We start from the raw sequence: 12,332 nt of genomic DNA on the forward strand, positions 1-12,332 counted from the left end.
AATGTGTAATATAATAAGTGAATGAGTTAAATAAAGTGTGCTGAAGTCAAAATGGGTGAGTTTATAGCAGAGATGGATAATCCAATACAATGAATCTGTATGGTAGTTAATTTGCAGGCATAAATACTAGAGATGGAGTGCTAGTGTTACTAGTTTGTCTGATAATCATGAGTCATCTGTATAACAGTATGGGCACAGATTATCCTTCTAATGGCATTCATGTATTAAAATTATTAAAAGCATAATTGTTAATAGAACTGAGTGGAGTGCAAAGTTCAATATTTAGTAATTTATTACACCCGTTTTAAAATCACATTTCTTTTTGTCAATGTTATAATAGGCTGCTTCAAGAAATCCGTTTTTTAAGTGGTTATTATTTCATTTTATTTTTATGGGCTAAAGGGATGCGATTTGGAGACAAAAAGTAGTGTGATTCGTGAATAAATCGCACTAACAAGCTAGTATTTGTGATACCTTACCTATAACTCCTTCTCGTTCGAACATGGTTGGGGATTTTCTCAAAGATGTCAAACGGGGTATTATCGGACTTAATGATTATTTACAAATATCACCTCGCGAGAGCAAAAAACACTTTTCTTGTTTGTAAACTTTCAAAAAAGCCTAGCCGTGCGGTAATATGTAAATGTAAACATCATTCTTTATGAACTTGAAGCGAAAATGCAAATTCAATGAGGATTAATTTATTCTATCAATGGAATAGCAGAAAAAAATGACAGTACTTTTCGAGGCCCTGTCATCAATTTCTAGCTATTTCTGGTTTGTAAAAATGCCGGACGTGCTATATCATGTTGGTTTGAAAAAATCTGTGCTACTGCTTTTTAGAGTTCATTTTGTTCAGTCGAGTTTTTGACAGCGATAGCATTCCGGGATAACTTTGTAACCGGACAATTTTGGCCCCCATCTTAAATTTGCAAATAAGTATATATTTTTGTTTTCATCTGCTCAAATAACCACTGTAATAAATCCCTCAAAACTTGAAAAAAGTAATATTCTAAAGAAGACCTCAGCTTCTCAATGGGACGCTATGTGTAACTGTTGCCTAGCAACATGCAAAGGTTTTGCGTTGCAAACGGTTTGAAGTAAAAAAACTTGTATAGTAATCTTTTAAAAGGTAAAAATTATGAAATTTTCTCAACAAAATATCAACTTAAACTTTTGTTTTTTTGGTACACAGGATACGTGATTTTTGCCTAGCAGTGCGGTGTGTTATTGAGTTACCTGAACGCTTTGAAATATTGGGAACGGAATGGATTCTTTCAAAAAGCAGAAATTAGGATAATTGCTTAATAAAATCAACTTATCTTCTTGCACTGTTGTATTCTTTGTTGTTTTCCTGGTTTCTTAGGCCGACTTGAAGGGCGATTTTGGTGAGTTATCGTATATCGGGTTTTTGCTGCTAACGGATAAATTAACAATAAAACTCATTTCAACAGTGCTCGTTGATCTTGCAAATCCCGTATAACACGCTTTTTCAATGAAAATAAAAAAAATTCAGTTGTGATCAAATGTCGTATTGAATCTCTCTCAGATAGTCATCAGCAAATTCTCCAGACCACATTTAACCAGCCAAAAGAGCAAACTTGTTTAATTATGTGAGCAAGTACCACAGTATATGAGGAAATTTTTTTTGGAAAGCCATGGCTAGATTGCTATTATTCCACACGCTGGTAATTTATCCTTCGGGTGAGGTTCAACGACACATGGACCGACACTACGTGGTGCAATTATAACAACAGGTTTGTACAAGTTTTAAAACCACTAGAATTTGTTTGTTTGCTTTTACTTCTCAACCCCTTTTTACCTACAAACGAGATATGTTAAATGACCAGAGCGTATCGGGTTTAGTTAAAGAAACTCCTTTCAAGATCGGTCTGACCGCTAGCGCCGAAACTTGTTCAGTTAATTGTTTCATCAACCACAATCAGCTCAGGGAGGGGTCCCAGAAGATACTGTAGTGTGGCTACTGGGTCTTGCTGGGGTGACACATCTCCTTTCTAAAGAAAATAGGAAAAGACGATAAATTAAGTAAGTTGGAAAAACCCACACCGTAAGGGAAAATAGCTACTGCCCATCCCTGAAAAGTAACGCCTTTTTTGAGCAGGTAACTCTCATTAATTAGTTTGTGGTCGTCATTCTTTCCTACTTTATATGGTTAAAACAAGGCATTACTTCCATTCATTTTATTTCAATTTTCATCCTGACTTTTTATTATGAAAAACGCACAACCACTAGAAAGTATATATTTAAAAAAATGCCTTAAACTAAGTCCCTAGTCCCAAGGTTTGTTCCGCATTCAATCAACGCAATTTTTTTGCTTGGAGACAAATTTTCAACTGAACTTTTTTCTTTTAATAACTTCAGTGTTTCTAATTTTTTGCAATTTGTAGGGTCCCATTGAAAACACCAAGATGAGTGGGCCTCCTGGCTAAATACTGTTATTGGTGATTTGAAATACTCAACAAAAAAAGGGACGACTTTCTTATTTTGGTCAATGACAAACGCACAATTAGGAGTATAGAGTGCATATCCAGATTAACGTGTGCAACAAGGAAGCAAAATGTTGTTAACTTAAGACCATAAAGAAAAAGCGAAAAACAGAAACACTTCAAAAGTCGCACAAACTTTGGAATTTCTGATAATAATGAAAGACTGAGAATAGACTTTAAAAGTCAACCCGGCTTAAACTCGTGTTTAGAGCTTGAGCTAACGAATCTATTAACAATACCCTTCGCCGTTTAACAACATTTTTTTTACCTTCATGCTCCCCAATAGTACCTCCATGGTGTCTCGAACCTCACATTTCACTCCAAACTCAATGATACTGCACAACCACGGCTCTGACTCAAAATTCATGAAGGTGCACTGTCGGCCTATGTCACGTAGAATGCGACGAGCTTCACGAGCAAATCCTGGGTACCCTGGTAGACCAACTATAATAGCGCCGGGTTTAATGTGAGGTCGCAAAGCCTCAAGGTAATTCTGATGGGCAGATCTCGGCAGCATAAGGACCACTATGTTAACATCTCGAATAGTATTCTCTGGTCTTTCAGTTAGCAGTGCAGGTTTAGACAAAATATGTTTTGGTTCTTCTCCGTTGCAATGTACACTCACATCGAATTCCTTCTGCTGTATTGCAGCACTCCAGCGCTCTGCTTCATCGTTATAGAGATTGAGTACTCGAACATCTGTGTTTTTGAGGGAAGATGCAATACCAGCGAGGGCATGTGCCCCATTTCCACTTCCACAAATAAGCAACTTGGTGGTCTTTCCCTACAATTTTACGAAGTTAAAAACTGTCAAAATTGTTTTAATTTTCCATTACATGAGCAGGGAGGTAAGGTACATAATTATGAATACCCAAATATCATTTGAATAATCGCTTGTCCAATGAGACACCCGACTTTCCAATGTCATTGATTGCGGAAGACTGGTTGTCGGTTATTCAAACAAAACTTAAATTTAAGGGTGCAGATGCTAGTGGAATTAAATATTTATTGTTTGTTAAGCCAAGTTCTGATGTTAACCGTGGGCACGGTGTCCTTTTTGACGTTCCTTGCCGAGAGCTTTAAAGGCTCTCGAGGGTGACGAGCACCTTTCGCGTCGCTTGATAAGGAATCCACTGCTACGCAGGCTACATATTTTTCTGTGGCTCGTCCAAGTTGTTTAATAATTAAACTTCTTAGGTGAGCATGTGGAGTCAGTCTTATTAACCTCAATTTTAATAACGGAGGTTTTCGATAAGGAATTTAAAATAAAAACAAGGGATAATAATGTCGACTGACGTTTCGATGACTCCATGACTCCATGAACAGTGGTTTTGGAGGGAGGTGGTAATACGCGCGAAACAGTCGAATTTTAAAGTTAAATTACAAAAACAAGCAATAATAATGTCGACTAACGTTTCGATGGCTCCATGTCACCATTTTCAAAGTTGTGTAAGTCAGGTATTTGAAAATGGTGCATAAAGTCATCCAAACGTCAGTCGACGTTATTATCCCTTGTTTTTGTAATCTACCTTTAAAATTAGACTATTTGGCGCGAATTACAACCTCCCCCCAAAAATAATGTTCATATTGTAGAAAGTAGACGCCATTAACTGCACGCGGAGATGTTGATAAACAGTTGTTACGCGACAAATTGCAAACACATACGCCCGTATCACTTGGACTCAACTTTCAAATCGCAAGACAAGTCCTTTGTGTGTGAAAATTCAAATGGAAGCTTTCCAACAATATAGACTGAAGAGACAAGTTTAACAGAGACTTACAAATAACGTAAAGCCTCCCCAGGTTGCTAATACCCCAGATATTCCAGTTCCTCCACCAATCATACCAGTTGTTGCTGCACTGATTGCTCCGGTAGCACCTGCGCTCTGACAAAGAGCGAAAATACTTCCACTAGCCACATATCCGCCATATAATGTTGATTGTACAGCTGCTGCGGCTGAACCAGCTGCTACTCCTGAAGCTGTGAAGCCAGCAGCACCCAACGCAGCGCCAGCAATTGCTGGAGCCGCTACTACACCTGCAGCAGCGGCTGCAGTGCCTACACCAATGGTAGCTAAGGTCCTCATGGAAAAGCCTAGTGAATAGAAGTCGACAGGTGAGATATGACCTGTATTGGGTATCATCGATCAAAAGAGAGAATTTTCGCAAACCAAAAGTCTATACGAAAAGCGAGGCCAATAACTCTTTTATTGCAAACATAGTTACGCAAGGCAATGGTTATGAAGCCTGACAAAACTTCTTTGTTATAAATTTCTGTTAGCATTTTTGGCCTTGACTGCGCGGAAACGGCAATTGATTTTGAAATGTGTTAGAGCAACTGACCAATAAAAACGTTCCTGTTAAGATATTCAACTGTAGTATGAACTTTAAAACAAGGGATTGTGCACGGTCGCGGCCCTTACAACAAAAATTGCAGCTCCATTGTGTCCACGGCAAGGTTTCATTATCAGTCCCTCAATTAACTGTGTTACAAATAAAGCAAATTACTTATATTTGTTTTGAGTTCCGATTGGTTTGTTCGCGGTTGTTATCGTCTCTTGCCATTCACTGACTGTGTCAAATGTTGCATTTTGGTTAGTGCCGGCGATTATATTGTTTTTGATTCGCGGCACTCACTTGAAAACACTCTACGTTAAAATGGCGCGAGATTGTATATATCCTTAAGAGCACAAAAAATTTCCAGGCTTGTGAATTAGTTGTTCTCCAACCAATAAGGGGGCAGACGACGGACATCTCCTCAATAACAGCACGCAATGGACACCTCGCCAGGAGACGGAGACAAAAAGAGTAGAATGTAATAATAATGCTGATTTCTCAGTTGACTGCTGTTTAATTAATTAAACATTAAGACGCAGTAAAAAGGGGGATTCGCAGGGTACATTATTTTGTTAATCATCAGTGAACAAGACAACACTGAGCTTCAAATTAGTGGAAACTTTCCGTTGACATGCAAGCAATCCATTTTGTAGAAATGATTTTTACAGGAATGTAACAAGTATATAGAAATAACCTAGCATGCAAATTTTCAGGCTTATACCTGGAATAGGGAGAATTTTATTTGCTGTTTGAATTCAGAAGTATTTGAATGGGAAGAAGGATCCTTGCCCACCAGTCATGCTTCATTGCTTTTTCTTTACAAATCCTTGTAAATTTTCATATGTTCAAACAGCCATAAAATCTCTCCATTGTCATATTACGGTTTCAAATTTGTTCATATGGTTAACTGTTCAAACTTTTTATTTCATACGGCAATATTGTACCCACTTTATGAAACGAATATGTACAGAAATTTTATTTGCATGTCAAGACCTTTCCACCTCGGTCCACACCGAAACATTCTAATTTCGCAAGTATTCAAATTTTGACAAATTCTCGCATTTGTATGGCACTGGTCTGAAAATTTGTGTTCTTGCTTATTGAAACATGCTCTTTTCAGGATTGCAGGCTACTTCCTGTATTTCAACAGCACCTCACATTTTAGATAATACCTAGTTTCTGTAGGTAGGGAAAGCAAGAAAATCAAACATCTATGAAACATTTTGTTAGTGTTAAGTTCAAGCAGCCGATATGGATCTGCTCTTGTGATTACTTTACTGTGTGGAACTGAAAATAAAAGTCACCGCTTTGGGTTATTGGATACATCCTGTAGATATCAGCATTGGTTAACATCTCGATGAGCTGATGCTTCTTGTTCTCCTTCTTCTTCTTCTTCTTGCTGCTGCGGTCTATTGTCCTATGCTAAAAAAATTAATACACCATCGTCATCATTATCATTATCATCATCATCATCATCATCATCATTATCATTTAATGGAACGCCAAATCCAAAAGTCCTTATGCATTTCACAATATTAATATTAATAAGCATATTACAACAGCAATATGCATGTTAACAGAGGAACTGTTCATAATTTAATTTGGCAGGGTATTCCACAGTTCGGGAGAACGAACAGGAACCGTTTCTTCTCCAGAGACGAGTTACGTAAAACTTAACGGCGGGCGTAAATGCTGTCGTCAGACGTTAAAATGCTGAATGTGATTGGGCTGAAGATCTGGCGTTGTCAGTCACGCCCGACGTTAAATTTTATGTAACTCACCCCTGAAATCAAAAGAATAGATAAAGGAACCACTAACAAATTCTTAGAAGATGACCCAAGGTTTTGCCACTTAAAGTAAGAAGAAGCTATTCCGTCGTGAACCTTATTTTTACAATAACAGTCATGTGATATTTTTGAGGCCTTTATCACCTTTTTCGTGACGTATGTTTTTGGGTTTATTGCGACTATTTGGCATTTTGTGAAGTCATCTCTGATCGCAGATCTGATAACACAGTCACTGGATTTCTCCAATCCAAGTGAATCTTACAGTAAAAAAAATTGCGGGCTTTGCCATGAGAAACATTTCCAGTCAGTAACATAATGGGAAAACCATTTTAAGTACGGTTGGTTTCATAGCAACCGTAGAGGTCATTTTTAATGACGGTGATAATTACAGAACTCTGTAGCAGTCCGACACAAATAGCATCTTCCGGCGTTTCCCGGGAAATGTTAATTTCACTCTGTTGCTCAGTGCTTGTTATTTGTATAGGTCACATGACTCCGAGTGCAATTTGGAATAACACGATGAGCGCGAGTAAATTTTAAAATGATAACAAAATTGCACGAGCCCGCAGAGGGAGTGCAATTTGTGGTCTTTCAAAATTGTACAAGTGCTTATTTAATTCAAAATAACCCGAGAAAAATCATGTGATGACTTGTTAATAATATACATACAAAAATTTCAAATGAGCTTCTGTTTGGCTATCTTTAAAACGAAGAACGGCGAAGGGGGAAGGGGAACGGGGAATCTTTAAAAGCGGGATTCTTTAAAATGGGGAATCTTTCGAAACGGGGAATCTTTAAAAGCGGGATTCTTAAAAATGGGGAATCTTTAAAAGATGGAATAAGGCAAAACACAGACACGGTTTTGTGGCAAATTTGTGTCCTGAAATCCGGAGCGTGAACAAATTAAATTAGCGAAAAAACAAAATCCGCTTTTACTTGTAGGTTTCAAAAGGTGACTTGGACGCTCGTATACAGAGGTAACTAGTAATAGCTATCACTACAGCTGCCCCCGTGATGTCAAAGGCGTCATTTGCCAGTGATTATAGTTGATACCAAATGTGTTCAGAGTGCTGTTATATTGTAGTGTTATTTCAACGGAGATGTTGAAAAGGTCAAAAAGGTAATGGGCTTAGGAAGCAAGGGTAGCTGAAAGGCGGTCAACTGTAGTTTTGTACAAACAGGAAAACGTAAAGTGGCAATCAATGATTTCAGTGTTAGAGGACCTGCCATTTGTACATCTTCGTGCGGAATCAGAATGTTCGTAGAAATCAATATATCCTAGGAAACAAAAACGGCAGTTTGTTGTCTTTGTTTCAGCTTGTGTTTAAACTGGGTAAAAGTGGGAATGAGCAGAGTATAGTAAATTGACGAAATTGCAAATCGTCTCTAAATATGTTTATTATGGTATGGTATTGCAAGTACAATACTGACCATATTAATATATTCAGTGTTATTTAATTGGAAAATCCTGGAAACATTCTACAACCAACAAAACGGGGCTACTGCCTATGCAAAGAAGAGAAATTGTCATTCTGATTTAGAACTAACTATATAGGAAATACTAATTATACGGGAATTTTTAATGCTGTTTACAGGCAAAAGACATCGACACTTAAATACAGTTGTTGTTATTTTAAAAAAGAGAGCTTGCTCGCAGGCTATTCTTAAGGTTGAGTTAAAAAGTGTTGACGGGCCAACGTCAGTCTGCAGTTCGAGAAATAAATTTGTAATAAAGCCTTCAAACTTTAGCTCTGCTAAATGATGTTTATCGTGATTATGAAGGGAAAAACCCAAATATATTGAGTGGAACTTTTTTTAATGATTATTCCGAGCCGTTAGAAGGCGTTGTTTTATGTTATTGGATATGCTAGCTTTGTGGCGTTTGTTTAGGTTTACCGGCTCGGATCAGAAAAGATATGGGGTCCATTTATTTCGTAACTCGTGATTTCATGCTTGGGATTGCAGTGATTGATTGCGCTAAACATATGTCATCTATCAAGACATAGGATCTCCGGAATCCGTTACTCGTGATTTCATGATATGATGATGCTATTTATCTCCGTGCAGTGAGATTGCATGGCGTTCGTTAATCACGTATACGAGAGTCTAACAGATCCACGTCTTTACAAAGTTGATCATTGCTGTCTCTCACTTTTGAGAGCTTTGGCCTCTCGCAGTTGGTTTCAGCTCTGTTGCTTTGTGAATGCAAGACAAGTATTATGTTCTTGAACGAGAGCTGACATGTATCTCCATCCTTTTGTGGGTTAACTCGCATCCGGCGGATATATTCAAAGCTAACAGTCGGTGACTGTCATGCGCGTCTCTAGGATGCTTCGGCGATTTCTTCTGACAAGTGTTTAGTATTATTTCTACGTTTGGTGTTCACTTGTATGTTTGGCAAAACTTTCTTGTTTGTGGATTATCTTTCAATCTTTCAAAGTGATTTGTGTCTGACAAATCGCTTCCACCTGTAAAAACCTGTATAAACATGTAGCTGATGATGAACGCGTGACTTACTCTTGTGAGTAAACTAGTGATTTCAGAGCGATTAATCGCCGCGATGTCGCAGGTGTTTCCGAGATTTTTACAACTCGTTGCTCGGGATTTGTCAGAGAATGTGCAGCAATATCGTGCTGAAATCATGGCAATCTTTCATCTCACTGGTGGTCAGTTTTGCCTCTTGTTATGGTTTGTTATGGCTGATGCTGACTTTAATCAGCTCTTTATCTACTCTCTAATCGATCGGTTATTTGACATCAGTCCAATTGAGTTCGATCGATGAAGCCGTTGAAAGTTATGTATACATGCTATTAAAGTGGCTTTTCCCCAAAAACCCATAACATAATTGGGCCACTGACAGCTAATAAACGGAGGTTAATGCGGACTGCGAACCCGAATTCAATGGGATTTTTGGTCCTGTTTTCCGCGAGAGACTCGCAACTCAGTACATACGGACCGAGCTCCAAAATGTAATTTATATGCAACTCCGAATCGAAATTTGATGTCCGACGTTTGTCTACATAGAGCAAAATACAATTATAAAATTCCGTTTCGAATTTGTTGTACTGGCCCCAGCTGTTCAAAAAGCGGATAACCTTATCCAGTGGATAATTTGCTATCCAGTGGATAAATGCTATTAGTTGGTTTACATTTTATCGGCTGGCTAGAGTCAGTTATCTGTTCTTAGATTAAAGACGAGAAGTGCACCGATTAAATTACCTCGTCAAGTTGGAAAATGTCAGCTTGAAAATGGTCCAAAATGAAGGGAAGACCGGCTAGACATGAAATATAAAACAAATAATACGAAATATCTCTTACCTCAACCTGACCAGTTTCTTTCTCTTTGTGATTGCCCGTGTCGTCTTTCCTTTCGTCACGAAACGAAGGTCCTAATCTCGTACCCAGATCTCAGTCGGTTCGGGACCGTGGGAGATCTGGGTACGAGATTAATAAGTAAGTACAATAACACCTGCGCTCTTTAGGAAGCTGAAATCAGTTAGACACGTGACGGCTTACGGAGCATTAGAATTGTACTTATTGGGTCTGTTTCTACTGGGGCTAAAGGAAGAGAATGGTAACTTCTCCGAAAACCTTTCCAATAGGCAATTCACTTTCTTCGCTGTTAATGAATGAGTTTTTTCCATTGAAGTTCACATTTCGATATCACAGACGCCAAAAACTAGTGCTAACTTTTAGTACTAGTAACACTAGAAAGTGTTGTGTTGGTCTAAGCAAAGAATTAGGACTTAGTGGGAAAAAGTAGTTGGTACAAGCCTTCAAGAGCTCCATTTCAAAACAAAACCCAAAGTGCAGGTCAGGGGAGTGGTCAGTTTTGAAATTAACTTTTGAGGGCAAATCCTCTTGGCTTAACAAACACAGCACCGTATGGCTAGTTACCCCAGGGTGTAATTTAAAGTTATCTTCGTTCTTCTCTAAAATAAACAGAGTACGTGATCAAAAATGTGCAAGTGTTCCTTTTCATTGAAATCAGAAATTACTCAAAATTGAGTCAAAATTAGGTAGAAATAATAGAACCCACTGCCAGGGGAAAAATAAAAATAAAAGTATACAATTTATGAACGGAATTGAATTGATTTGTAGAGCTGTTAGGGTTTATTGGTTGTTTAAAAGTCTTTTCTCTCCATTTAGGAATAGCCATTCAGAATGATGGATGGCATAGTAGAACCAAGTATGACCTTTTGAGGTAAGATTATTCCTGATGAAGCTGATTTGTCGTACAAGTTTGTCGGCTTTTTTGCGGCTAGCACAGTGTTGTGATGTTAGTGTCCATTGCGAGATGCCCAGAAAAGATAATAAAAGTTTAAAAGTGTCAATGTCTCTAATGGGTTTCTTCCAGAAGAGCAGTTTGATATCTTGTGGCCAAACAGATATGGGCCAACAGCCACCTGGTCGTGGCAAAAGGGCGGGAACGGACAAAACCCTGCACAGTCCTCTTCACGGGCTGTGAGCTATCCTTGAAATTGTGGTAACCATAGCAACATGTTATTTATTGTCTTATCTACAGGGTAGTTTGAATGCGAGTTGCTTTTTTTATAGGTTCATGGTTGAGTGAGGGAAGAAGTAAAAGCAGAGAAGAGTAAAGAGTGAAAAACCCCTTCATTGTCCAAAAGTGGATGGCTGCGTCAGCAAAAGTTGAGAAAAAACGTTTTATGAGAGATTTGAAAATGACGCCAACAAGATGCTCTAGCCAATCAGGTGCCGCGATGAGTGCGAAAAGGCTTACGGTGTGGTCAAGGAAAGTTCTAGCAGCCTCTAGATCAAAATTCTTCTCTCACTTGACGCTTTTCGTTCTTTGTATGCTGAGTAAAATAATATCGGTGCGATTGCTGCAGAAATTATCTTGAACGGAAATGGAGCTTAAGGAGTTATAATTGGAAATGGTGGAGATGTACAGACGAGAAATGCGGGTATTGAGTGATGAGGGGATATTGAGAATAGTTTGTGAATTAGGTCAGTAGAGTTTTAAATTAATGGCATGCAATGGTATGTTTCATTCTGTAAAAAGGTTTTTCAGTTGTAAAATAATACTGTCGAGTTCGTTGCCCAGTAGTCGTGAAGGGTTGGAAGTTATCCAACTGTGTGCAGTAATGATTGGTTGACCAGTGAATTTGTTGAGATTGTGTGTGGAAGCTGTGTCGTCGAGTTTGTGAACTTTGGGTAACAGTTTCATGTAGTTGTAATAGGTTGGTTGAGACAGCTGGATGTAACAGTTGCGTGTGGTTAGGTGTACGGCACTTTGTCAAAGCGAAGTTTCAGTTTCTCTAATAGGTCGTTGAAGTTTGTAACAGGTTTGGTTATACGTAGACAAGTAAAGATAAACGATAAAAAGGAACAACGTTTCGGGGTCGTCACGATTTTGTAACAGTTGTGTTATAATTAAAATTGTCAACTTGTAGGTAGGTAGCAGTTTCCTTAAAATGTCTGTTGTAGTAGCACTAGAAGTCGCTAAAACTGATTATATTTAGTTCTTCCTTGGAGAAATCCATTAATATTTTCTTCACGGTGCTCTAAAAGCAATTTCATGTTAGCAAACTGTTCTTTCTCAAATTTTTGAGTAGTTTTGATTAAAGTAAAACAAAATCGTCGTGACAGTAGTGCCCCTATAACTGGATGCAGATGACCAAAAGGGATTTACTTGTCTTATATGAAGCACTTCCTGGAAATATTTGCTGCTCTAAAA

General features: G+C 38.3%; 1 protein-coding gene across 1 annotated transcript; it reads right to left on the minus strand.

The window, feature by feature from the left end:
* Positions 1 to 1,785: 1,785 nt before the first annotated feature.
* LOC146489181 (tauropine dehydrogenase-like) lies at positions 1,786 to 10,017 on the minus strand. Its single transcript, XM_085106885.1, has 5 exons — positions 9,950 to 10,017; positions 6,149 to 6,266; positions 4,289 to 4,602; positions 2,776 to 3,291; positions 1,786 to 2,015 (listed from the first exon to the last, which is right to left on the minus strand). Exons 2-5 carry the CDS (start codon positions 6,195 to 6,197, stop codon positions 1,917 to 1,919), a joined length of 978 nt encoding a protein of 325 aa, XP_084963011.1. The 5' UTR covers positions 6,198 to 6,266; positions 9,950 to 10,017; the 3' UTR covers positions 1,786 to 1,916.
* Between the last annotated feature and the right edge of the window lie 2,315 nt (positions 10,018 to 12,332).

This window comes from Pavona decussata, unplaced genomic scaffold (assembly GCF_977016875.1).
Source record: "Pavona decussata unplaced genomic scaffold, jaPavDecu1.1 SCAFFOLD_6, whole genome shotgun sequence".
Taxonomy (NCBI): domain Eukaryota; kingdom Metazoa; phylum Cnidaria; class Anthozoa; order Scleractinia; family Agariciidae; genus Pavona; species Pavona decussata.

Excerpts from the sequence above, each read along its gene's own strand:
- LOC146489181 (XM_085106885.1), bottom strand. The coding sequence starts at position 6,197 with ATGTTAACCAATGCTGATATCTACAGGATGTATCCAATAACCCAAAGC. Across the intron at positions 4,603-6,148 it reads GTATCCAATAACCCAAAGCG|GCTTTTCCATGAGGACCTTA; the intron begins GTGACTTTTATT and ends TCTATTCACTAG. Across the intron at positions 2,016-2,775 it reads TACTATTGGGGAGCATGAAG|AAAGGAGATGTGTCACCCCA; the intron begins GTAAAAAAAATG and ends TATTTTCTTTAG.